At 54.8% G+C, this 26,220-nt stretch overlaps 9 protein-coding genes across 9 annotated transcripts; 3 read left to right on the top strand and 6 right to left on the bottom strand.

The window, feature by feature from the left end:
- Positions 1–616: 616 nt before the first annotated feature.
- CMQ_5238 (amino acid permease) lies at positions 617–2,354 on the bottom strand (the record flags this gene model as incomplete). Its single annotated transcript, XM_014318983.1, has 2 exons — positions 617–1,780; positions 1,863–2,354. The coding sequence occupies 2 exons, from the start codon at positions 2,352–2,354 to the stop codon at positions 617–619; spliced, it is 1,656 nt and encodes a 551-aa protein (XP_014174458.1).
- Positions 2,355–4,897: 2,543 nt separating this feature from the next.
- CMQ_5179 (glucose-methanol-choline oxidoreductase) lies at positions 4,898–6,556 on the bottom strand (the record flags this gene model as incomplete). The annotated part of the gene is made up of 1 exon (XM_014318924.1): positions 4,898–6,556. One exon carries the CDS (start codon positions 6,554–6,556, stop codon positions 4,898–4,900), a length of 1,659 nt encoding a protein of 552 aa, XP_014174399.1.
- Positions 6,557–8,324: 1,768 nt separating this feature from the next.
- On the bottom strand, positions 8,325–10,403 carry CMQ_5252 (uncharacterized protein; the record flags this gene model as incomplete). Its single annotated transcript, XM_014318997.1, has 4 exons — positions 8,325–8,518; positions 8,682–9,387; positions 9,462–10,210; positions 10,289–10,403. 4 exons carry the CDS (start codon positions 10,401–10,403, stop codon positions 8,325–8,327), a joined length of 1,764 nt encoding a protein of 587 aa, XP_014174472.1.
- A 1,565-nt stretch (positions 10,404–11,968) lies between these two features.
- On the top strand, positions 11,969–13,586 carry CMQ_5292 (hexose transporter; the record flags this gene model as incomplete). The annotated part of the gene is made up of 3 exons (XM_014319037.1): positions 11,969–12,046; positions 12,121–12,957; positions 13,008–13,586. The coding sequence occupies 3 exons, from the start codon at positions 11,969–11,971 to the stop codon at positions 13,584–13,586; spliced, it is 1,494 nt and encodes a 497-aa protein (XP_014174512.1).
- A 634-nt stretch (positions 13,587–14,220) lies between these two features.
- On the top strand, positions 14,221–16,846 carry CMQ_5377 (glycoside hydrolase family 3 domain containing protein; the record flags this gene model as incomplete). The annotated part of the gene is made up of 3 exons (XM_014319122.1): positions 14,221–14,274; positions 14,327–15,416; positions 15,480–16,846. The coding sequence occupies 3 exons, from the start codon at positions 14,221–14,223 to the stop codon at positions 16,844–16,846; spliced, it is 2,511 nt and encodes an 836-aa protein (XP_014174597.1).
- A 73-nt stretch (positions 16,847–16,919) lies between these two features.
- On the bottom strand, positions 16,920–18,580 carry CMQ_5233 (maltose permease; the record flags this gene model as incomplete). Its single annotated transcript, XM_014318978.1, has 3 exons — positions 16,920–17,831; positions 17,902–18,258; positions 18,308–18,580. The coding sequence occupies 3 exons, from the start codon at positions 18,578–18,580 to the stop codon at positions 16,920–16,922; spliced, it is 1,542 nt and encodes a 513-aa protein (XP_014174453.1).
- Positions 18,581–19,177: 597 nt separating this feature from the next.
- On the bottom strand, positions 19,178–19,876 carry CMQ_5103 (uncharacterized protein; the record flags this gene model as incomplete). The annotated part of the gene is made up of 3 exons (XM_014318848.1): positions 19,178–19,286; positions 19,345–19,785; positions 19,842–19,876. 3 exons carry the CDS (start codon positions 19,874–19,876, stop codon positions 19,178–19,180), a joined length of 585 nt encoding a protein of 194 aa, XP_014174323.1.
- A 461-nt stretch (positions 19,877–20,337) lies between these two features.
- On the top strand, positions 20,338–22,495 carry CMQ_5128 (alpha-l-rhamnosidase; the record flags this gene model as incomplete). Its single annotated transcript, XM_014318873.1, has 2 exons — positions 20,338–21,256; positions 21,345–22,495. 2 exons carry the CDS (start codon positions 20,338–20,340, stop codon positions 22,493–22,495), a joined length of 2,070 nt encoding a protein of 689 aa, XP_014174348.1.
- Positions 22,496–23,071: 576 nt separating this feature from the next.
- Positions 23,072–24,230, bottom strand: CMQ_5371 (fungal specific transcription factor domain containing protein; the record flags this gene model as incomplete). The annotated part of the gene is made up of 2 exons (XM_014319116.1): positions 23,072–23,350; positions 23,403–24,230. The coding sequence occupies 2 exons, from the start codon at positions 24,228–24,230 to the stop codon at positions 23,072–23,074; spliced, it is 1,107 nt and encodes a 368-aa protein (XP_014174591.1).
- Between the last annotated feature and the right edge of the window lie 1,990 nt (positions 24,231–26,220).

The raw sequence follows: 26,220 nt of genomic DNA, 5'->3' as shown, positions 1-26,220 counted from the left end.
ATTCAGACAAGAGGCTGAGGGAGAGACTTTTGTCGACATTTGTTTACGATGACGATCGTGAATCGAATTTTTTCCATACCACAGAGCCCCAGGCACGCCCTTGTCTGAGTTTGAATAAGGCATTCTGTCACCCCCCCGTCGTGCTCACAACGATGGCAACAGCCGCCACGCTTCCGTATGACTACAACACCCGGACCCGTCCTATGTGTGCCTCTTAGAAACCAGGCATCTCAGGCCTTGGCACTACTGAAATAGCTCAACGATACCTCTGCGTTTGCCGACAAACAAAGACTTCACCATTATGGAAAACCGACTTTCAGCCGTTCTATTGCCTGGGCTTCATGATCTGGGAGACGTCGCGTATGGTAGAATTGGGGCTTTACACGGAGGAATCAGTATTAGGCGTAGGGACTGGAAAGTTGATGACTAGACCCTGCGACATCTACACATGGTGGACCCTGTTAACACCAGCTCAGCTAAAGAAACTGCGGCGAAAGCAGGTGGCAGCATGGCTGGAATGATAAACAAGACAGAAAATATATTTTATTGTTTTGTTCGGGTTTAGGACTTGCTCCAGCCCCCATACGTTGTACTCGTCACTCTATATACGCACAAATCACGACCACAGTATGTTCAGCTTCTGTAACGTGGATTTAGGCTTCTCTGGCGGCTCCGGGTTGTCCAGGGCGATCTGGATGTAGGGCCGGATAGGAATTTCGCTCAGCGGGACGATCTTGGATTTTTTGACGAACTTGTACCCGAAATAGACAACAAAGATAAAGGGGATGTTGAAGTACGACGAGACAAAGGTCTCACTGTTCCAGTGGTGACTCATAAAGGTGGTATAGCCACTGGTGAGAAGCAGCAAGAGGAAGAGGGCCAGACTGCCCCACGGCAGCCACGGCATGAAAGGCGCAGCCCAGGGAAGCTCGCTGCGGTCGATGCCTTGGGCACGACAGCCGTAGTAGAAGCGAAGGTAGGTGATGCAGATGATGATCCAGTTGGTCAGGGTGGAGATGGAGATGAGATCCTGCAGCCAGGTGAAGACGGTCGAGGCCGAGTCCGAGAGGGTCATGTAGCCGAGGGCCATGAAGAGGCCGAAGAAGCCGATGGCGACATAAGGGACACCAAAGCGGTTGAGCCGCAGAAAGATATTGGGGGCCCGGCCGGAGCGAGCGAGGCCATAGAGCGTGCGGCTGCCACTGAGCATGCCCGAGTTGGCAGCAGACCAGGCGCTAGTGAGGACGATGGCGTTGATGACGTGCGGCATCACGCGGATGTGGGCAAGTTTGGCGGCGATGACAAAAGGAGACTGGGCAGCGGTGCCGGTGCTCTGGAGCAGCTGCTTGCTATTGGACGGGACCACAAGGCCGACCATGCCGATGGTGACAATGTAGAAGATGGCCACACGCCAGAAGATGCGTCGAGCTGCCAGGGGAATAGCACGACGAGGGGCCTCGACCTCGGCGGCTGCCAAGGTGATACCCTCGACGCCCGAGTACGAGTACAGCGCGTTGCTAAAGGTTGTCCAAAAGCCGAGGAAGCGGCCGAGCGAGCCGGACACGCCGAGGTACTGCACAAACGGACCGGGGTGGTGCCAGTACTTGAACCCGATGACTTGGTGGTTCGGCGCACCGCCGGCAGTGATGACAATGGCCATGACGTTGACCATGACGATGAGGATGATCTTGAGCATGGCAAAGCCAAACTCCATCTCGCCATAGAGCCGGACGAAGAAGAGGGAGGTAGCGATGGTGAGGAACGAGAAGACGGTGATCCACTGCGATTCGAATTTGGACAGATTAGCATCTGGACGGATGGAGCTGGACAGAAATGGAACGAGACAGAAAGAGAGAACTTACGACTGCGTTGTTGACGGTGACCCAAAACTCGACCAGCACGGCGGCGGCGACAATCTCGGCCGGTAGCGACACAATATTTGAGTACACCAGGTTCCAGCCGTTGGCAAAGGCGAGCGCCGGGTCGACAAAGGTGTCGGTGTAGCGAACGATGCCTCCGTTGAGCGGGATCAGAGCGCCCATCTCGGCCACAGACATGACGACGCCGGCAGCCGTCACGCCGATGATGGAGTAGCCCAGAAAGGCGCCGAGAGGACCGGCATGGGCAATGGCACGACCGGAGCCGAGAAAGAGACCCGTGCCAATCGTGCCGGCCAATGCGATCATCTGGATGTGTCGCTGCTTCAGGCCCTGCTTGACCATGCCGACCTCAGCGAACTGCATCTCGTATTCGTTCAGCCCGACAGGCACGATCTCGCCCGAGATAACCTCGACATCGCCCACCACAGGGCCCGGGCCCGGGTACTTTTTGTTGTCCTGGTATCCAGACGACATTACAGCTGTTGTCGATGAGACTACACGAATGGACGTAGGAAATAGCTACGAGCAGGAGAACAGACGGACCAACGCTTGCTTTTCAAGCAGACCAGATACGCATGCATCCCTCAGGATAAGACCAGACAGCGCCAAGGCCTTGTGCATGTCACCTCCCTCATCGGGAAATGAATTCTATCCAGTCCTATCAAGCAGAGATGTGGCTGCAGACGCGTCTCCTATCGTACTTTGCCCGTGCACACAAAGTCTGGATAGCAGCTAACTATGCAATGTCGATCCCACGCTTCGGCGTCTGCGAGAGAACCCTTGCGTCTACCAAGCCTTATCAGACGAGTACGAGTACTTTATGCACACGCACCAGATACGAAACTATCTTACGTCTCGCTGTCTTGCGCAAGACTTCTGTCTGAATGCAAATCTGCGTTTACACATCATGATTGACTGTTTGGCTGCCACGTGATCTACGCATAAATGACCCAATGCACTTATCTCTCGGCCGTGGGGCCAGCTGATTATAGCCAGCACCAGACTCTATGTTGCGGGCCTTCTTCCTCGACTGGATCCAACCACGTCCTCGGGTTCACCGACCTCTTTCTCCACCTTGGACGAACAGATGGTATCACACGTTGTCGCAAGTGATCCTTCGGTTAGAGTACTGATTCTGGCGTCGTGCGACTACTGTACTTTGCAAATTTAGCGTTATGCAGAGATATATAGCATCGGCTCTGCGATAAGCCATGTATGTATATACGAACCCGGGCCGGTTGCGGTGAGCAGGCGCCAGCGTCGCTTCTGATTAACGGTGTGGCTATGATACAAAGCTCGGGCAAAGGAAGCTCGCAATCAAAAGAGTGTCGACACTGGCATAGGACAATATTACGCTAATATGGAAGTTGAGAAAGGGAAAAGGAGGTCAAGATAAGCGGATGTCTTAATGCACCGTGTATATGTCTTGCGCACCGTGGCAGCAAGTGTGGGGCATATAGCGACTGTCCAAGCGCACGTACGTACCAAAGTCGAAGTCAACGCGCGACCCCCACCTGTTTAGATTTTGTGTCACGTGCACTCGAGTTGTCGTCTTATCTGAGCTCGCCATAGGCGACAAGTTATTGCCAATGCGCTAGTTAAAGTCGCCATCTGCTAGTAAGGAGAAGCAAAACAGCTCAAATGTACGGGATATCGCCACTTCGACGTCGAATTCAAGCCAAGGCGTTCCAAACGAGCAGGGATGACCGACGGAGACAGATCAGGCCGCAGAATGAATTTCTGTTGACCGTTACACAGATCATTTGTGGATGGCCAGGCGCTCAAAGCCGAGAGTTCCAATGCGTAGAACCAACCCTTGCTGTAGTTGTCCAACGACACGGAGTAATGGCTCCGTGTCCAGGTGAGAATTTAGTCTCGTGTTGTGTATTTATGTAGAAGTTGAACTATTGGGCGAAACTAGGTTTAAACAACTAAAACATGAACAGGTAATAGGCAGACAGGGCGCCATGTATAAACGCAGCATGACTCTTATTGTCTTGTCATGGTACAGAAAACGGTTTATGTTTTGTTATATCTTGTAGATAAATGCGTACAGCAAATCTAGTAAACGTATAAATAGCTTAAACTTTAAACTTGAAAAGCATTAGCATGATGCCAAATAACGAGGAAATGGTGCCTGTCCACTATAACCCCAATAAAATTCGATTGCATGACCAGTAACAAAAAAATGGCTCACAGTGAAACTATCAAAGGTCTTATTAGCCAGTAACAACCTGATGTTGATGTCGCATAATAAGTAAGCTCCATCGACCACAACAAAAAGTCAAATGGACAAGGCCAATATAGATAGGGTGTGCACGATTGTGCCGTGTGATGGAAGAATACATGTACTGTGTAGCGCAGGGCGCTATTCAGTAAGGGTTTTCATGCACGTCGACATAGCCGCAAATAAAGAAACCTATCGTTGATTCCGTGACGAAGCTATACATAAACATGAGAACGAGCACAACGAGAAAGAGAGAGGGGGCAAAGTATGCGATATGCCGATAGGCGGTGACGCCTCTAATAAGATTGCCATTTCGTACAAGGCTCGCGATTGCCATGGCATGGCCATGCAATCCCGTCCGCTCCAACTCGAAGGTCAGCAGAGCTCTAACAGCCCCCATTGAGCCGTACATCCAAACTGTTTTGGAGATCGCAAAGATATCTTGGGGTACCATAATCCATTTCGGCATGAGCTATGCGAGACCAATGACGAGCGGCAGTAAGTTCACTACTACCGGAGAGACGTACATGTCACAAAGGAACAGCTCAGAGTCGTGAAGGAGCAAAGCGAATTCATTGCAGCGTCTCCATTTGATTTCTGGGGTGTACCCCATATTAGACAGTACCAAACAGTGGCCACTACTCCGCACATCAAACAAAGTTCTTCAAATGTCAACAAATCAGTCTACGCACCATGGCCAAGTATCTTGATCAAACCCGCAATGTCTATTTTTGCTTTAAAATTACAATTTAAGTACAGGCTACTATTTACAACATCGCCTCACCAACACCTAGCGGTGGCAAGCCAGGATCTTGGCAACAGCAGCCTCAGCAACGACCATGATGGTGGCCTGATTGTTGCCGCTAGCCAGGTCGGGGTGGATGCTGCCGTCGACAATGTAGAGGTTGTCGGTGCCATAGACCTTGGTGTTGGTGTCGACGACGGCGCTGCCGCCATTGCGACCGTCGTCAGTGCCGATCTTGGCAGTGCCGGCATAGTGGATGCCAGTGCCGTAGTTCTCGATAATGGAGGTGACGTTGTCGGTCACGAGGGAGAAGCCGGTGGAGGCATCTCCAAGGGAGCTAAGCAGGCCCTCGACAAAGGACGTAGCGGCCGCACGATCGGCAGCGGTCTGGAGGTAGGGGGGCGTAGAGAAGTGGACGCTGCCGTCGGTGTTCATCTCGAGCACACCGGTGGAGGTGGCACCGTGGGTGAGGTATGTGGTCATGGTGACGGTGTCCGGGCCGGAAGCGGCGCACGAGCCCTGGTAGTAGCGGGTGACGCCGTCGCTGCCGACGTTGGACGAGAAGAAGACGAGGCGATGACGGCCTTGAGTGAGGACACCCTGAGCCTTGGACTCGTAGAGGTCGATGTTGGTGACGTCGGTGCCGCTGAAGACGTCGGTGGCGTCGACCAGGTCGTACGCCGACGAGTTCACGCCCGAAGACGTGTTGACGGTGATGTAGAAAATGGGGTGGTCCTTGAGGCTCTTGCCAACCGGCAGGTCGATCCACTGGCTCTTGGGCGGGACGGCAGCGCCAGACGTGTTGGCGATGTCGATCTGGGCAGCAGGGCCGATGCCAGAGTTGAAGAGCAGCTGGGGCGTGTGGAGGGCACCGGCAGCCAGGACGACGGCGCCGTTGGAGGCGAGCCGGACGGTCTCGAGGGCGCCAGTGTCGACGTTCTCGACGAGGACGCCGGTGACACGGGAGCCGGTGCTGCTATCGCGCACGAGGCGGTTGACCTTGGCACGCAGACGCAGGCTGAAGTTGGCGCGGGCCTGGGCAAGCGGCAGGTATGTGCGGACAGGGCCGGCACGCATGGCGTTCTTGATGTTCCAGGACGGGTGGCTGTAGACCTCGTGCTTGGCGTCAGGCTGGGAGATCATGTCGACCGCGGACCAGCCGAGCTTGGCGAAGAAGGATGAGAGCGTCGTGTAGAGGCCCTGGTCGTAGCGCTGGCCATCGGCTGAGGGTGCCGACGAGCCAGGGTTCCGTGCATAGAGCCGGTTGGCTGCCGGCTCCACGTCCGACCACTTCCAGCCAGTAGGCCACTTGTCGTCAAAGTCACGTGCCGGCGGATGCACAAACACCATGTAGTTGACGCTGACGCCGCCACCCAGAACGCAGGCCGCGTAGAGGCCGGACGTGTCGTTGCACAGGTAGTCAGACCACAGGCCGGTCTGGCTGGAGAGTCCACCCGAGAGCCCGGGCACGTCGATAGGCGTCAGCGAGTTGTTCCACTCGAGAGAGAACGACGAGCCCGTCCCGCTGGTCGAGCCATGGCCACGCTCTAGCAGGAGCACCTTCTTGTTGGTCTCAGCCAGCCGCTCGGCCGCGATGATGCCAGAAGGACCGCCGCCAACGACAATGTAGTCGTACAGGGTTGTGGCTGCTGCGCACTGGCTCAAGGCCGCTGCGGTAAGACCGCCGAGAGTGATGAAACGCATTGTGAAGAGGGAAAGAGAAAGAACAGGAGGTGAGTGGGAGGTGTGAAAGGATTGTGGCTTCGTGAGTGTTTGGCTCTCAAAGCTAGCTGTTCTCTACGAGGACGGCCTTGGTTTTTATCCTCCTCGTCCGTCTTTGCTCGCGCTCGGCTGCTCCGCCATCCTGGTCTCGTTTTTACGTTATCGTTTCCCGCATAGCCAAGCATTTCCTTCCTCGCTCCTCTAGTCGAAACAAGAGCGCCACTAGTCCAAACAGGGCTTGCTGTCGTGTGCCCATCCGATCATCGAGCCTGAGCCCCACGCGATTAGATCATGATAATCTGACAGCGATCTCCCAGAGCTAGACCTAACGCGTCGCTGTGCCCAAGTTAGCAGACCTGCTGGTTAGGACGCCATGTGTCGACGTCCCAGATCCTGTTATGGTTCTCATCACCGTTGCATCTCGCCATGTGTTCGCGAGAAAGCAGACTCTGCGCGTGTGTCGTTTCGCGGACTTTAGCGCGCACCCTTGCTTGGCAGAGTCACACCCAGGTTCCAGAGCCCGGCTTCCAGAAGGGAGCTGTCGTCTCTCGTATCCTCCCTTTAATCTCTTCGCCGAGATTGCCACACCGACTAGGTTTGCGGGCAACTACATAGTAGCATCGTCAAAAGGCTGTGCCACTCCGCCTGCTAAGCCCGCGCTTGGTAATCCTGCGTGATGCTCTGTAATCGATGTCGAAAAATGGGGGTCTCCTTTACCAATCCCGGTACTGGGTTTACGGAGTAGTTTCGACCACAGATTTAGCCTGACAGATCGGCACAAGGGCACGTGAGCCCCTGCTTCCAGTGACATGCTACTCCCAAATGTTCAGTCCAGCTGCAGGCTACACGGCTGCATAGCGGCACTCGAGCCGATCGCGATCCTGTTATAATAGCTGAACCGCTGCGCTGGGCTCGACCGGAGATACATAGTATGCCAGAAAAGACATGTCGAATCGCTCTTCTGATTATTTTCGTTTCACTAACAAGTTCGCTTTTTGGCGTTGCATTGCCTCCAGTGGACAGGCCCTGCGGCATTAAACCCATGAATAGATTGTGGAGTTAAGGGGCACCCGGAGTCCTTTTTATGCGTTATATGCCGAGAAGTCTCTGTCGCCTCGAACTCCGTACGTCGCAAGTTGCCTTTGCACTATTACGAGTACATACCTCCGACTCGCCCGTGCCCTTGATTTCATTCCAGTACGAGCACAACCGACACCGGTAGCAGCCGTCCTCCCGCGTGGTAATGCACCACGGCCTCATAGCATTGCTGCATAGCCTGAACCAAGAAAATTTTACAAAGTTCCACTGTCGTTTTGATGTAACTCTAGCATCACCGATGATCGGCCGAATGACCGACCGCACCGTCGGACGAAAATTTTGTTCCATCTTCCCTTGGATTGTCCGTAATCCGTACACCTGTTGCTGTAGCGCTACGTTTTACGTACTCGTACGGAGTACATTTCCCTACAACCTTGCTTAAAATAACGCAATTATTTCTACATAGTACTCCGTACATCGTATTCGTTACCACTGTAAATGATTTGTCCGGAGTTTTGCAACGGCATAGTAGAATAAATACCAGATACCGTAACATCGTGTTTTGCCCCCCCTAAAATCCTGCTCCTTTTTTTTTGCTTCGGGTATACTGTACCCATCTTAAACAGGCCACGAGATACTGTTCCATAGTCCCCTACCCCGTAGCCTCCCTGGAATCAAAGACTCCTTCTCACAACTCCTCTCGACCCCCTCCTTACGTACGCTCTAGTAAGGCATGAGTAAGGTGGAAGAACGATTGACAGAACCACAGCTCTGCGACGCCCTTCAGAGGCAGAGTCGTCCACGTCAGTGTCGGCTCAATCGTCTTAGGGTCGACCGAGATGCGTATTAGGTGCCGAGGGTTGCGGTCGTATATGCTGCCGCTGTGAAATCCGAGATACAACGTGTCTACGCCGGTCAGGTCAATCGTCTCCCCGACATGATCGAAACGGAATTCTCCAAAAGTCTCGGGGGTACGACATTTGTCGGAATAGTTCAAGAGAAAGCCACGGATCGATTTGGGCCATGTGTGTTCAGCATCAACAGGTTTGATTGACGTCGTGATGCTCACCACATTCTCTATCTAGATCCACGGTAGAGACAAATAAATCGCCAAACTCGGGACATGTCGGCGCTTCTACTGCTCCGATAGGCGGGATAGATCCGGCTTGCTGCCCATCGCCTCGAGCAAGGCCCAGCTTGTGCATGCCCACAGGTGACACATCAAAGAAAATTTCGGTCGGCATATTAATTGGGAGATGGTAGACGTGCTCGTACAAGTAGTATTCTGACTCTACTGCTCGAGGCGACAGGGTTGGTCTCCAAGTAGGTCCAAACACAAAACTCTTGCCGAGGCTCGTACGAAACAGAAGGCTGACGTGCTCGTTTCGGGGGCCCCTTTGAAGAAACAAGTCGGTGATCGTTTCGTCTTGTCCTATACTAAAGTATTGCCACACGCCAAACACTGGGTCCAATCTGTCGAAGTCCTGATAGAACGATGTGTCCTTGCCATGCCGGTGGGCATGGATAGTCACCAGATTATGCGCCCAGAAGCCAGTATATCCCGTCACGTCCGGGTCATTGCATACAACGGATGTCATGCAATGGTCGCCAGGATCGCCTTCTCGGCAAAGCGACGGGGTGCACTTGAGGTAAAACAGTGCCGCAAGCTCGGACGGGGACATAGGGGTCGGCCAAACCGTGCCTTTCAGCGTTCGATTGGGGCCTGGCAGCCTGTCGTGGACACTGCAAACTCGAATCGTCCGGATCTTCAGCCCCTACACTAGCAGTTAGCCTAGACTCTAAATAGTATTCTGCGAGCCGTATATGCACGGAAGAGGGGCTGACATACGTCTGAATCCGCATGGAGCCGGCTATCGACAGCAAGATTCAAAGTCCTCCACCATATGGAAGCTCTGCCGTCGCTGGACTTGGCTACATCTACCGGGCCTGTTACGCCTGGCAGCGTCGAGAGGTCACGGTCCGGCTCGGCAAACACCAGCTGCCGCACTCCCAGGTGGTCTTCCGCCACGTAGAGTACCGTCTTCTCCGATGCCGTCTCCCCATTCAATAGCCGGATGCCATCAGCTTCGGGCGAGCTCGTTAGCTTGGCAATGTAACGTACGCCATCGACGTGCACGTACTGCGCCCAGACGCCCTTTGCGCAATCCAGCACAGCGCCACAGCTGGTCCGGTCCTCCCAGAGCTGCTTTGTAGAGCTGGCAGCAAACCACCGCACGAGCATACGCATGATCATCGCCGACGTTTCCACAGGCAAGACTGCCGATCCGACCAGGATTTCACCTCTCTGCAACTTGCGGAGCAGTAAGTTTTCAATCCGCAGTTTACGCTGCTGCTCCTTGTATACGGGGGTTGTAAAAGAGAAGCGAGTGGCAGCCGGGAAGTCCGCAGGCGGGAACGACGATCCCCAATAGTTAAGGCATTCCTCATGGTAGCCGGCGGCAAGTTTGACTCTGTGTGGAGGTTTCGTGCCGTCGCGGCTGAATGTAACGTTGACGTCCATGAAAAATACAGGGTCAAGCTCGGTTTGCTGGTCGTGAACAAAAGCATAAGTAAAGGGCGATCTCTGGCCATCTAGGTCTATCACACGCAAAAACGGGGTTAGTTGCCGTCCTTCTCATGCTACAACAGGCTGATTGAAAATCCCGTATTGCTCACTGGCAATGATCTCGTCGCCATTCTCAAAGTGAAAGCAGCATAGCCGACATCGAGATTCAACCCAAAAGTTCGGGGGGCGCTCGGGGCCACTATCGTCGCTAGAGTCATCAAACATTATTGCGACGGTAGTAAAGCGCGTTGTGTTTGTTAAGAACCCGAACGAAGCTTTATTTACAATAGCGCTGCCTGAAATCAAGAACAAGCTGACTCAGCCAGCGAAAAGAGCAGATACACAAAAATGGTCCCGGAGGGGCTCGAACCCTCGACTTTCGCATTGTATTTCAAGGCGAAATATTAGTACGATGCGCTAACCAACTGCACCACGGAACCGTTCCTTCGTTCATCACGTGACCAAGCAACCGAAATTATGTTCTAAGTAAGTAGTTTCTTTGGGTGTCGTAGGTCGAGCTGTGATCATGTGCTGCATACCGGCAGAGCATGCTTCATGCATAACTGCCTGTAATCGACAGCTATAAATTCATCAGAATTACTTGACTTGATAATATTAGTATACTCCGTACTCCTACCGAGTACAAAGCAGGTAAATTACCTGCCCACTAGACAGCCCGAGAAGCCTAGAGAAGGTAAGATACAATATGGTAGACCAGCCGGCTAGGAACGGTGGCGAGAAGAGGCAACTTTATAATTTATATACGGATCATGGATATTTTTGTCCGACTAAGAACGTCCAGCAGGCAGCTATAAATGCGATGAGACCCAAACATGTTAAGGGCCGCGATAGACTAACTATGCCGACCATTGTGGCTTTATTACTCCGTGCACCACTAGTCTGTAACGCGAAGGTGCTCCAGTGTAAGACCCGCACGATAATCCTTCTTGGATTTACGTCCGGACCAGTTGCACATATCGTAGTAAGCTCTAAGCCTTCAGAAGATCTAGTTATGATATTTTGTAGGGCGGTTGACTGGAGACTAGACTGTGTGCTGTGTGCGCGCAGATTGAGGCTTTGTCTTATCTGGTGTTTTCGGGCGGAGTTTAGGTGACCTCCGGAAATCCACACCATCGTGAAAAAACCCGGATACCACCTGTTTAGTAGCATAATGGCCGTGCGGCTGTAGAGAGCTTATATGGTTAACGAAGTGGTTGAGAGTTTTTGGTCTAGGGCATTGCCGCCTACAAATGTATGGTTTTGACGCGCCGGACAAAGATCAATGGTTGCTGTACTCCGTAGATCAACCGGATGCACGGAGATACATGGGAATCTTATCGAACCGGCACCTGGCGAGATTCTAGAACGGCGAACAAGCTTGGGCTCCACTCAGTCAAGGGCGGCCTGGGTATACACATTATGCAGAAATCTCGAGGTCGATAATTTATCTGACCCACTAACCCACTACATGCAAACGCGCTTCCGGAAATACGGACCGCAATCCGTGTTTTCAGGGAGAACCGTGGAGACGTGAGAGCGACAAAACAGAATTCGAACGGCGGGTCCTACGAAGACAGCACTCTTGCCGGACAGGCAAGCCCTGCCGGACGGCAAACTTGGAGACGCATCTAGGCCTGCTATCTCTCTACCCGGCAGCGGAGAAGATAGGCCTGATAACGGGAATTTTGGAGATACACTCAACGTGGTTATTAAAGCGTGTCTCCCACGACAAGCAGACGCGGTTCAGCTGCCAACCAGCCAAGACATACACAGCAGCAACACTCCTTGCCATGGCTGTGAACGACTATCTGGGAAAGTCCAACCGGACGTTGATCCTGCTGCTATGGTGTTCGAGCATCATGTCGACGGTAAGAACAGTCTCGAGGCGCGGGACCGAGCAGATGGGCGATGTGGGTTTTGGCTGCTGACCTAATGGCAACAGTCGCTCGGGTTCGACGCCAGCATGATGAACAGCCTTAACATCCTGCCGTCGTACACAGACTATTTTAAGCTGGACACGGCGACGCTGGCGCTACAGTCGGCCATCTCGTGGGCCGGCATGTGTGTGGCCAGCTTCTTCTACGGCACCCTGACGGACTACTACGGCCGCAAGAAAGCCATGTGGCTCAGCGCCATCATCACGCTCGTCGGCGTCGTCATCCAGGCCGCGGCCCAGGACATCGCCATGTTCGTCGTGGCCCGCTTCATCGTTGGCCTCGGCAACGGCGCGACGTACGTGTGCGGTCCCATCTACCTAGCCGAGTGCTTCCCAACGCGATGGCGTGGTCCTGGCCTGGCCCTGTTCACCGACATGTACTATGTCGGCAGCCTGATCGCGGCCGGTGTGACGTATGGCACGGCCAAGATCCTCAACACATGGGCATGGCGCACGCCTTCCATTCTGCAGGGCTTCCTTATGGTGCTCGCTGTTGTGGCCTTGCCCTGGATGCCTGAATCTCCCCGCTGGCTTATCCACAAAGACCGCCACGAGGAGGCTCTCGATGCCCTGGCGGACACTCACGGAAACGGCAATCGCGACGATCCTCACGTGACAGAGACATACAACGAGATCGTCAGCATGCTGCAGGCCGAGATCGACCTTGGAAAGGAGGTTGGCTTCAAGGAGATTGTCAAGTCGCGGTCTAACGGCATGCGCATACTGCTGTGCTGCTCTGTCGCCGTCATTTCCATGCTGTCGGGCAACAACATCATCAGCTACTACCTTGGCCAGATGCTGGACCAGGCCGGCATTACTGACAGCACAACGCAGCTTGAAATTGTAGGTTTCCGTCCACCTTTATTACCTAACTTGTTGCTAACCTGCCATAGAACATCGTCCTTAGTTTGTGGTGCCTTGTTGTCGCTCTGGTCGGCACGTACACTCTAGACAACGTCGGCCGCAAGCCATTAGCCATCTACTCGTCCATCGCCCTCACCATCTTAATCTTTGTCTTTGGCGCTCTTACCAAGACATATGGCAACTCGACACAAACCTCGGGCATCTACGGCACCGTTGCGGTGCTCTTCCTCTTCCAGGGCGCCTACAGCTTTGCCTGGACCCCCCTGGCGATGTTGTATCCGCCCGAGATTCTCAATTTTTCCATCCGGTCGTCGGGCATGGCCGTCTACACGTTCCTGTCCAACGGCCTGGGCCTGATGGTCACCATGGCCTTTCCATATGCGCTTGCCAAGATCGGTTGGAAGACATACATGATCAACGGCGCCTGGGACGTGCTGCAGGTGCTGTTTGTCATATATTTCTGGGTGGAGACGAAGGACAAGTCACTTGAGAACATCAATGAGATCTTTGAGGGTCCAGCGGCCACAAAGGTGCTCGAAGGCGAGGACGTCGCCTACCCGTCGTCGCCGGTCTACAAGAGCGAGAAGGGTGCGACGGTGACTGTATAGGTGGGTTGAGAGAGGAGCTGTTTACGTAGAATTACAGAGTAATGTGAAAATTTGTTGCATTGACGTTCAGACAAGGGTTCTCGACTGCTTGGCGTACTCTGTATAACACTGGGCTTCAACTATTGTATGTGCTCCACTTAAGAGTTGGCTTAAGATAAGGAGGGTCTGTTCAGATACAATCACAGAAAAATGTCAAGATCTGAAATTTTCTTCATGTTGACAAGTTTTGATGGCCCGTCTAAATTACAGCGAGTTCTAGCAAGGTGAACCTGGAAGCTTCAGTCTGTTGTAAGTAATTTAGATGTACTCGCTCCAGGATCTTGATGACATATCACCAAAACGGTATCAGCTTGTGCCGCCGGCAGAGTCGGCAGCATTGTTTTCCAAACGTAAGGATCGCTTGAAAAGTGGCCACGATTAAATGCGGTAGGCCTCTGTCCGGCAATAGGCAATACGGCCCGTGTGCCGAGCCCTGGAGATTAATCCACATTGCCACGTCCTACACTAAATTTTGGTGGAGACGAATTCTGGCGACGTGGACGGCGCCCAATGATGCTTTTAAAAGGCAGCTCCGCTTGACGCTGATGCAATCAGCAATAGTTACCAACTTTCGCTCTACAAATTCAGGTACAGAATGTCGTCTACTGATGTAAACGCCGTTTTGGCGAAGCTGACGCTTGAGGAGAAGGTTGGACGACCAATGACTACAGAAGAGGTCGACTGTTGCTGACTCACGGCAGATCTCACTGCTTGCCGGTGCCAACTTCTGGGAAACTGTGCCGATTGCATCCAAGGGCGTGCCGGCCCTGAAGGTTTCAGATGGCCCGAACGGCGCCCGTGGCGGGACATTCTCGGGCGGCGTGACGTCGGCCTGCTTTCCGGCGGCCTGCAGCGTGGCCTCGACGTTTGACGTGGACATTGCGCGGCGAATCGGCGTGGCGCTGGGCGAGGAGACGCACACCAAGGGCGCGCGGGTGCTGCTGGCGCCGACGGTCTGCATACACCGACATCCGCTGGGCGGGCGCAATTTTGAGAGCTTTTCAGAGGACCCCTTCCTGGCCGGCAAGCTGGCCGCACGGGTGATTGAGGGAGTGCAGTCGGAGGGCGTGTCGGCGACAATCAAGCACTTTGTGGCCAACGAACAGGAGACGCGGCGTCTGAGTGTCAACACGATTGTGGGCGAGCGAGCGCTGCGTGAGATCTACCTGAAGCCGTTTGAGATAGCGATCAAGGAGGCGAAGCCCGGGGCCGTGATGACATCGTACAACCTGATCAACGGCACGCACGCAGACTCGAGTCCGTTGCTGAAGGATGTGCTGCGCGGAGACTGGGGCTGGGATGGACTGGTGATGAGCGACTGGGGCGGCGTGAACTCGACGTTGGAGGCGCTCGAGGCCGGCACCGATCTTGAAATGCCGGGGCCGACGCAATGGCGCAAGATCGAGGCCGTGGCCGCGGCCGTTCGCGACGGCCGGCTGTCGTCGCAGACAATCGACGAGCGGGCGCTTCGGGTTCTGCGCTTTCTCCAGCGACAGGACTGCTTCGAGGACGCCACGATTTCCGAGGAGAAGGCAGTTGACCGGCCAGAACACCGGGCGCTCATCCGCGAGGCTGGCGGCAAGGGCATCGTCCTGCTCAAGAACGAGGGAGCTGTTCTGCCGCTGAGCAAGGACCGGCTCAAGGGAAGGAAGGTAGCTATTTTGGGCTATGCTGACGAGTGTCTGGCCCACGGAGGCGGCAGTGCAGCGGTGAACGCACACTACAAGAGTACACCTTTGGATGCTCTGCGGGAGGCTCTAGGGGAGGATGTTGAGGTGACTTATGCCAAGGGTAAGTGAGGTGGTGATGGTAGAGGCAGCGTTCACGATGATGATACACTTCTAATGGAAACAGGCGCCCCAACCTTCCGTCAGCTACCCCTCCTGACTGATAATGTCGTCGGCCTCGACGGCTCGCACGGCTTCACATACCTGATCTACAGCCCGGGCAACCCTACACCAGTCAAGACGATCCACGGCCACGGCCAGTCCGAGGTCTCGCTGATCCAGCCAGTCTACCACGACGCCAACGAGGCCGAGCTCGTCGGAACCTTTACGGCCCCCGAAACCGGCACCTACTACCTCACGCTCTCTGGCATGGGCCCGTCGCAGCTGTTGATCGACGGCCAGATCGTCTACGACCAGCCAGCCAACTGCCCCGACTTTATGGGCTTTCTGCTCGGTGGCGTGGCCGTGCCGTTTGTCCCGTTCCAGCTACAGGCCGGCACCCAGTACAAGCTGCAGATCCGAAGTAGGCCACCGACGCCGGACGAGGGCGCCGACATCATCCCTATCTTCCAGCATCAGCCGGGTGTTCGTCTGGGCCTGATGACGGCTGCTGTCCACGACCAGGATCTGCTGCCTGAGGCGGTCGAGCTGGCCAAGGCAGCCGACGTGGCCATCGTCTTCACCGGCCACGCGGCCGAGTGGGAGACCGAGGGCCAGGACCAGGCCAGCTTCCACCTGCCCAAGAACGGCAGCCAGGACCGGCTCGTGGCCGCTGTGGCTGCTGTCAACAGCCAGACGGTCGTCGTCAACTCGACCGGCGTCGCTGTCGCCATGCCGTGGCTTGACCAGGTTCAGGCCCTCGTGCAGTCCTGGTTTCCCGGTCAAGAGGCTGGCCACTCCATTGCCGATGTTTTGGTCGGCGCTCGCAACCCTGAGGGCCACCTGACCTGCACTTTTCCCCGCCAGATCGAAGACAGCCCGGCCTACGGCAACTTTCCCGGCACGTACGACGATCAGAACAGGCTGACGGTCACGTATGCTGAGGGCGTCTTTGTCGGCTATCGCCACTACGATCGCCTGGCCGCTGACAAGGTCAACTTTCCTTTTGGCTTCGGCCTCTCCTACACGGCCTTTTCATACGTCGAACTGGCCGTCAGCCCGGTCTCGCCCGACGAGTACAATGTCCGGGTCACCGTGGCCAACACGGGCGCCGTCCAGGGCGCAACGGCCGTGCAGATCTACGTCGGTGGTACCGTGGCTTCGGCCGAGACCCCGGTCAAGACCCTGGCCAGCTTCAAGAAGATCACCCTGCAGGCGGGCGAGAGCACCGTCGTCGAGCTGCCCGTCAAGCTGCAGGATGTGGCCTCGTGGGACGAGAAGACTCATAGGTGGTCCATCCAGGCCGGAGACTACAAGTTCAGCGTTGGCAAGAATGCCCGCGACATGGTGCTGTCAGTGGACGTGCATCTCGAAGCAAAGACGTATCTGCCGTAGTACGGTGGGACAATAAGACTAGAGGGACCAGATACGTTTCTATCTGTACAATAACAATGCTATGGTCGCACACCTACTTCTGCACGGTCGTTACATATGACGCAAATTGTCTGGCCGGCACCCTGTTCATAAAGAGCTCATCCAGCTCCTCAAACGTCCGGTTCTTCGTCTCCGGCTGGAAGAAAAACAACACCACCAGACTGATAAGGCAGCAGCCACCGTAGATAAACGACGTCTTGGCCCCCAGGTTGGCCTTGTCCGGGTTGAAGATGTACGGCAACACAAACGCCTGGGCCGTGTAGAGGGCCTGCTGGCAGACGATGGAGATGCCGATGCTCTTGGCCCGGAGGGCAAACGTCGGGATCTCCGACACGATCGTGTAGGCGGCCGAGCCGAGGCAGAAGTTGAACACGGCATTGTAGAGCATCATGAAGCCGACAGTGGCCTGAAGCGTTCCGGGTTCGGTCGCGGTTGCTAGGCCACCGGTGAGTATCAGCAGCACCGCCATGGCGAGCGTTCCATACACGATAATTGTTCGCCGGCCGATCCGGTCGATCAGCAAGCTAGCCGTGATGCTGCCGACGAGCGAGAGGCCCTGCGACCCGAGAGAGAGCTGGAACGACCGGTGCACCGAGTTGCCCGCGAGCTCAAAGTAGTACGTTTGGTAGCTGCTGATGAACATGACACCCCCCATCGCCTGCACCGTCAGCGGGCAGATTGTCAGCAATGTGCGGCGCAGATTTGTCCCGCGGAAGCACGCGACGTAGCTCGCACTGGCCGTCTGCTCCTGGGCGCGCAGCTGTGTCATGCGAATCTGCTCGAGTCGGCCGTCGAGCTGGTTGGCTGGGACGCTGAGCCGCGAGAGCGCCTGTCGGGCTGCAGCTGTCCGGCCGACCGAGAGGAGCCACCAGGGCGACTCGGGCATAAAGGGACAAAAGATGAGACCGAGAAAGCCGAAGCCCCACTGTGCGACAAAGATTCCTCGCTGTGAGTTTAGCGGAGAGAAGAGAAGAGCGACAGGAAAGAGAATGGATCAAGATAGAACATAAACTCACATATGCCCATCTGGTGCTGAGGTTGCCATACCGCTCTCCTAAGCCAGTGCAGATAAACGGGCCAATGCATAGCGACACATTGGACAGGCCGGTGAAGAGACCACGGATCGGCAGAGGCGAAATCTCGGAGATGTAGGACACACAAATGGTGTTGAATGAACCAACAGCGAGACCATTGACAAACTTGCCCGCGAAGAAGAGTGCATTTGTCGTCGAAGCAAACTCTAGGCCTGTGCCGACAAAGGATACGCAGATAGTGGCCAGGATTGTCCATCGACGTCCGACTCGGTCTGCCAGCTGGGCCGAGATGAGAGCTCCGACGATTGCACTGGCGACAGGTCCACCGCTGAAGGCAGACTGAAAGCAGTCAGCAAGGGTTGACACGACAAAAACAAGGGCTACTTACCTGCCACTTCGCCGGGAGAACATAGTTGCCGTCATAATAATACCCAAAGTCTTTGCGGAACTGCTCGATGCTAATGACGATGCTGCCAGCCTGGTTATCAAAGCCCTGGATGCAGAGCACAAATATGATGTACAACAGCCAGGCGACACAGACTTTATTGTTCTTGATACAGTGCCATTGGCCTTCGTCGTGTTCGTCCGGGAGGACCACGTCGCCATCCGCGTGCTCCAGATGGGCCGAATGTACGTCCTTTGGCTCCTTTGCAACAGTCATCTTTTTTGTGGATGCTTTTCGTAATATGTGAGGTTTGGAAAACGAAAAATGAGAAAACAGCGTCCGAAACAGCTTCCCTAGAAGCTATTATTTCCAGTCGGCAGTCTGGTTCCCCAGATTGTCACGCATGGGGAAATGGCAAGATGGAGACGCAAGTGGAGTGTGGGGATGTAGAAAAACACAGACGGACGTCGCCTCGTGGCAGGATTGCCCCGGACTAACGGCCTGTGAGAAGACGAAAAGAGGGAGCATTGGACATGTGGCAGACAATATGTTCCGGTTTAACTCGTACCGGTCATGTCAAGGGCTTACTGCCATCGAAGAGGAGCTACCTGGACGGCATACTACTTACTCTAAGCGAGCTCACGGACCACATATTGATAACACCCGACCAACAGGCTTTCAGTGCTCGGCAGATCGAGCCTGGATTCGTCGCAGTGGAGTCCGATACGAGGAGCAAGCTCGGTGGAGGTGAGGCCGACCGACGGCAGTCGATATGCCAACCCCAATACGACCAGTCTACTCTTCGTCACGAATATAATCACATTTTTTGACATTCCACATGCCGCGATTTCGCCCCTCGATCCATTGCCACTGCTACCTTTTCCCTGTCCGCAGCAAGTCCAGCACCATGCCTAATTTCTCCAGCGACCGCTGCCGATCCTTGGTCCTGTCCCTAAGCAGTCCGAGATCTTCGTACAGCACACTGTTCAATCGTTAGCGATGACATTCATTCCTACAGCTAAGAAAACGGCGCAACGTACTCAATATCATCCTCTGCCGGATGTGGTCCGAAGAGACTGGGCTCTGCGCCGGCCTGCAGCTCGATCTTTTGCTTCCACGTGTCGGCAATGTCCTGGCCGAACTGGCTCAGCGCCTCGTCTTGCCCGGCAATTTGCTTCTGGTAGATCTCCTGTGTCGCATACTGCCGTAAGGCTTCGATCTTGATCCTCGCTAGCTTCGGAGGCGCAGCAATCGTCCATGCCGCATTTGCATTGACGGCTTCGCCGTGCTTCTTCCGCAGAAAGAAGTTCAAGTGAGCCAGCGTGAGGACGCCAAATACAGTCGCCGGGGTCAACGGTGCCGGTACAATAGGGAGGTCAGCATTTTCGTCGGCTAGCGCGACCAATACGTCGTGACTTGCATCGCTTGGCACGGACACGCCTCGAGCGTATAAAAAGTGCACAAGCACCTCGTCACTCAGCCTGGATGTCTCTGCTTTAGAAAGTCGGGTCTCAAAACGGAGTTGGAAACGACTCACAGGCTGAATATGTGAGATCTTGAGCCATTCGTCATGGTTATTGCTTTTCCACAGACGAGGACGGAAAGCGCAAAATGGGCTACGGGAAGAGAAAAAGTGATGTAACATGATGTGACACGATATGAGACCGTCTTCAGTCCACTTCCTGCCCATCGGTGCGTTCTGTCCCGAATCTGCTCGTCTCGTGATGCCTTGCACACGTCTAGCCGATGTTTTTCCGTTAGCGCATTTCGCGCCCCGTTTCGGTGGGAATAAAGTGGGCCCAGATGTCGCTTCAGCAAGGCATCGCTTGTGGTCAGCTGATGAGTTCGCTACTCTCTCGCCGCAATAATGCACCGGGTGTGATACATCCTTGTGGCCGGATATTTTTCCTGGAAAGTACATGCGACTGAGAGGGTGTCTGGATGAAGTCTTGTCACTGTGGAAAAAGTCTCTCTCGATCCTCTCGATCTTCTCGTACCTCTGGATCCTATCCACACTGAGCAACAACAAAACCATGGCCAGCCAGAAAGAAGTACTTACCAACTTCGCCCAAGATGTTTTCGAGGCCTCATCCTCGTCAGAGAACTCACCGTGGCAGTCGTACAACTTGGCCCCGACGTCGCGAACCGTCAAGGCAACCAGAATCTATGCCACTGAGGGCCTTGTCTCGGCACCCCCCCAAACGAAGCTGAGCTCGGTGGAGTCCGTGGTTCTAACCGGCAGCACAGCGCTTGTCACGCTTGACTTTGGCGTCAACACCACCGGAATCGTCACGCTGCATTTTGGCCCTCAGAGTATCCCGCAGACGGTCATGGGCGTTGCCTTTGCCGAGAGCAAGCAGTTCGTCAGCCGCACCAGCGACCGCAGCATGGACTTCCACGTCGTCGATGGCGCCCTGCACATCACTGTACCCGAGACTGCCGCGCCGCAGTCGTGGACCTGTCCGGAGCGTCAGCAACGCGGCGCCTTCCGCTACCTGACCGTCTTCCTCGAGTCCGACGGTCGGGTTGAGCTGACCGACGTCAGAACGTACAACAACATGAACCCTAGCCGCGGCGCCAACCTGCGCAACTATTCCGGCTACTTCTACTCTGACGACGACTTTCTCAACACCATCTGGTATGCCGGCGCCTACACGCTCCAGCTGGCTACCATCCCTCGCAACACCGGCCGGCGCAGCGACTGGGTGCACCACAAGATTGGCTGGGCCAACGACAGCCCGGCCACGACGGAACAGTACCAGGAGGTGCTTACAGATGGTGCCCGTCGCGATCGTACCGTCTGGTCTGGCGACCGCAATATCAGCACCGTCTCCAACTTCATCGCCCTCAACAATAAGGAGGCCTCATGGGCCGGTGTCGACTGGATGTTTGAGCTGCAGACTGACGACGGACTGTTTCCTTATGCCTGCAAGCCCATCTGGCACTATGGCAGTGACTCGTATCACGGCACGTGATTGTCCTTTGCTGTCATTCTTCTGTCTTCTGTGTCGACTATAGCTGACATCCGCCTCCGCCCCAGTCTGGACATTTATCGCCTTGTATGAAGCCTACTTCTACCATGCCGACGGCAGCCGGCAGGCCGACGACTGGGTCCGCCAGAAGTGGAACAAGATCAAGAAGGGCATGGACTTTAGCCTGGCCAAGGTCGACGACACCGGCCTGCTCAAGGTCACCTTGCCGGCCGACTGGGGCCGCAACCTGCTGACGGGCCACAATCTTGAGGTCAACTGTTGTCTGCAACACGTCTTGTGTCACTTTGCACAGCTGGCCCGCGACGTTGCCGGCGACGAGGCCCTGGCAACCGCCTGGGCCGATCGATCTGGCCAGCTGAAGGAGGCCATCAACGCTCGCCTGTGGGACGACGAGGCCGGCCTGTATCGGGACTATATCGATGCACCCGTGCACCCGCAGGACGGCAACAGCCTGGCACTCTGGTACGGCGTGGCATCACCGGAGCGGGCAGCCCGCGTGTCTGAGGGCCTGACGGCCAACTGGTCGCCGTTCGGCCCCGTCGCGCCTGAATCACCGAAGATGGTGTCGCCTTTTTGTGGCAGCATGGAGCTGATGGGCCATTATGCTGCTGGCCGCCCGGATCGCGCCCTCACCCTTCTCCGTACCATGTGGGGATACATCTGGAACGCGCCCTATGCGGTGCAGTCGAGCCTGATCGAAGGCTACTACCACGACGGCCGCTGCTTCTACCCTTTTGGCGACTATGACTCTTCGTACATCTCGCACGCGCATCCATGGGCCTCGGGCCCGACCATCGCCCTGACCTCCTGGCTCGTCGGCCTACGCCTCCTCGATGTCGGCCACCACCATTGGATCTTTGCGCCGCAGCTGGTTTTTGACAGCACCGTCGACGAAGGAAAGAACGGCCAGAGTGGCAAGAGCCCGCTTTTCGCCATGACCGGCTTCACTAGCGATGCCCAGGGCTTCTTTTCGGCTGGATACAAGCGCAGCAGCCCGGAAATGCTGGTGCTGGCCATCAAGGCTCCCAGAAAGACCGTCGGACGTGTCGGGTTGCCTACGCTTGGCAAGACGATTGCCCGAGTCGAGCAGGATGGCATAGAGCTGTCCTTGGACTCGCTCGAGAAGGGCCACTCTCACCTTTTTCTAAAGTACGTCAAGGGTGGGAACAGAATGTTTATAATCTGCTATACAGAGTAGTCACCAAACAAATATATGGATTATACACTCCTCCGGCGGGCATGTCCATGTATGTGTGGATGCATAAGACCTGTCTTTCTATTGGAATTGCGGGTTTTATTTCCAAGTCTGTAAGTGCGAATCAGCATCTAAAATACCCCGTATCATCGCTAATTACGCAACCAAAAGTCAGGAAACAAGCTCCCCTGCTTCGACCATTACTAGATACGTGCCTAGTAAAAGTCAACAATCGTAGAAAACGGAATCAGTCTTCACCAATACTTACGGGCTACCGTCCATTTCGCAGACAGCGTGGCCAAACATTTTTTTATTTCGTCGTACCACATCTGCGCTTCACCCCCATCGCGCTTTGCCAATATTGTCGCTGCTTGATATAGTATGTGTAGTGGAAAAGGCGATATCATCTCCGTCCGTTGAGCCCTTGGCGAGTAGAGCGATGCTGCCAACGCAGCTCCGTGCTTCGAGACAGCATTTCGGATCTGCTCGAAATACCCCATCTCTTCTGGACGACTGCCTTCCAACCCGGAAACTGCGGTATACAGCAACAAGAGCGCACTATGCCGTTAGAAACGAACGTTACCCACTGGTGCTCTCATCGTACCTGTAGCAGACTGCATTTGTCGGGCAAAACTCCAACTGCCGGAGACTGCCCTCCACATCGGCCAGGACAATCAGGGAAAGAAGAGTGCGTCGCAGTTGTGCAGCTTCCGCGCCTCGCGTCCTTGCATCGGTATCATTATTGGATCGATACCTCAGTACTAAGTCAAGAAGATAGGTTGCCTGAGCAATGCGTGAGAATCTCCCCGTGTTGAGCGTAGAGCAAGAAAGAGGCAGGACCGGAGGCGGGACTGGTGACTGCGGTGGTGTCAGCGCATGGCCATCTCTACAAGTCAAGCTGCCGACTCACTGCTCGATCCCAGGCCTCGTCGTCGACCGGAAGACTGTCTGATAGACGGATACTATGTGTGGCCAACGATCGGTCTGGACTTCCCAGTGCCAAATAGCTGCCATGACCCATCAGCAAAACATATCCATTTCCAGGGGTTGCCATACAGACGAACCGGTCTAGGATCAAGACAGCCCACCAGACCCTCTTCACCTCCTCGGCTCTGGTCCAGCCGGCAGCAGAGCTGAACGGCTTCAGCGCATCCTTATCCAGGCCAAGAGCCGACCCGTACCTGGCTAATGTGCCGACAGTCAGGTAGGCTGACGGATAGATGGCGTGTCCCAGCTCGAAGAGGCAGATGAGCACGCCGGCCTGCAGCGTCTCGAGGGTCAGCATGCCCGAGATTTCCAAATCCAAAAGAAACTTTTTTGCCGACACGTAGGCCACCGAGCTCCTTGCGTGGCATTGGTCCGGCTGGGGAGCCCAGATGGAGATTTTCATGCAGAGTACCAGCAGAACAACATCTGCCCGCGGACAAGCCAGTTGGTTGATCAGAGACATGGAGAATCGCTGTCTACAAACGATCGGCATCCACGTATGGACAGTGTCGAAATACTGCCGGGCAATGCGACGCATTCTGTCAATATCGCCCAGGCAAGCCTGGACTTGAGGCGGCACGGCAACCTCAGGTCTGGGAATTTCCAGTCCTCCTCGCTCAAAGACACCGGCGTCCAGGAAATGCTCCACTGGAAATTGATTCTGGCTAGCTATCAAAGAACCACTGCTTGTTTCCGAGCCGTCCAGCGATGCTCCGCCGTCATAGTCTGGCCGGCTGCGTCCGCCTTCCATGTACGTACACTCTCTGCCCCGTCTGAGGCTGGTTAGTCGGCCTGCTTCCCGTCTTGCATATTGTTGGAGAGGAGAGCGAACCTGGCACATAAAGTACACGCAGGAAGTAGTCGGTCACATTTTCGCTTGCCGTGACTGCAGAAAGCGCAAGATCGACTGGCTCGTGTATGGACTGGCATATTTTCATCCACTGTCCGTTGTGCTGAGCAAGATCACTGCGGTGTGCGGTGTAAAAACTGTGGTGTGGGTGCGGTAGCTTTAACAATGGGGGTCTACTATGTGCCAAAGCTGAAAAGCCGCATCTGCGGGGTTGCTGTCGCGGCTTTGTGGCTGCGGAAGCTGAACTGCGGCAGCCGTGACAAATGGCCTGCTAGGAGGATGGCTTTCATAGCTGAAGAGTTACGATACCACCCCTTGAGCTGATCCAGGCTATTCGTTTCCACGATCGACGATCTTCGACCTATCCATTGCCTGTGGTCTGAAAAAAAAAATCAATATAATGCAGGCAGCCCCTGAGACATGCATCAAATTGGAGCGAAATAAGACCACTAAAAAAAAGAAGCGGAAGAAGAAATGTGTTTGCCAATGTGACTCGAAGTGATAACTGCAGTTGAAAACACAATTGGTTGGGTGCGGGGTATGGCCCCTATGGAACCCACGTCTGTTTTGAGACTGGCTCGAAGACATGGGAAGTTCAGGCCCAATAAAGGGAAAGTATAGGTTGAAACCCATAGATCCATGCAAATTGAGTTCCAGCCTGGACAGACGTTCTGACCGCGCGAGAAGCTGGTCCACAGCCTGGTTGTAGGCAATGTTTGAGCTCCAATGTCTGTATTTATCGTGCGCGTTGCAGTGAAGGCCCACGTTGGTATCGCTACTGTGGAGGGAAAGGGAGTCAAGTCCTGTAGGACTTGGTCGATGTGCTCGACGCTCTTGGCTTTCCTTTCTAGTCCGCTGGTCATTCGCTGTGGCCTTCTCGCCAGCAGAGCCAGAAATTCGAGATGGTGACCACGATGTTGTGCACGCCTCGCATGCGCTGTATATTTCCATAGCGGGTGGAAGCTGTCGGACATCTCTCCGTTAGTGAAACTCACGCGGCAAAAAGAATGAAGAGAAACAAGAACATTTCTGGTACCAAATTTGCTCATGATATCGAAGCCGTTGAGAAAGGAGTAAGTGATCGTATCAATTGGCGTGGCTCGCTTGTTCTCTAGTTTCGATCAACAGGGCCGTTTAGTATGTGAGATACGTAGTACTCCGTAGCGAGGGCTAGATTAGGCGCCACGTTAGTTGTAGAGCTAAAACTGTTATGGAACACACCGGAAACTCTGTTCTCACCTCAACAGCTAAGACCCTGCTCCTAGGCCTTCTTCTTCTCCCTGTACTCCGTACTAGGGGCGGTTTTTGCGCATCGCATCGACGGTCCGTATATGGATCATTGACAATGGCGAGGCCTTAGCAAACTGGCAGACAAGGGACGTGCGGCATCGCACAATCGATCGTCCCGGATAGGCGCACACCTCGTCATTGCTTGCCATGTTCGCCCAAACTGGTATTGCAGCAGAGGTGGTGAGTAAGGGGGCCCAGCCGCAGATACGGTAGAAGTCAGTAGTGGCGGAGTATGTGCAATCACAATTACTAGGACGAATAGGATAAAAGAAAGGGGCTTGATAAAAACCACAATATTTCGGGGAGCATGACCCTTTCGCATATGTTATGTTAGTGGCGGCCTATTTACTACATACGAATTGTGCACACCTGCAGTACTCCGTATATACTCCGTACATAGTACTGTGATAGCAGAGACGGCCGCCGAAAAAGTGGGTGGGAGCTGCAGTGCTGTTATGGGGCTGTTTGTATCCTGTGTTTAAACCCGGGGAAGTGGCCCGCCAGCTAGTAAGTACGGGCAACGTATACCTACCAATGACAACGCGTACATTTGCTCGAACAGATATGGAGTGCGATCAAAGCCACCCAATCCGTGCTAGGC

Source organism: Grosmannia clavigera, assembly GCF_000143105.1.
Source record: "Grosmannia clavigera kw1407 unplaced genomic scaffold GCSC_132, whole genome shotgun sequence".
NCBI lineage: Eukaryota > Fungi > Ascomycota > Sordariomycetes > Ophiostomatales > Ophiostomataceae > Leptographium > Leptographium clavigerum.
Note: the sequence above shows the minus strand (reverse complement) of the source record. Positions and strands in the feature narration are given on the sequence as shown.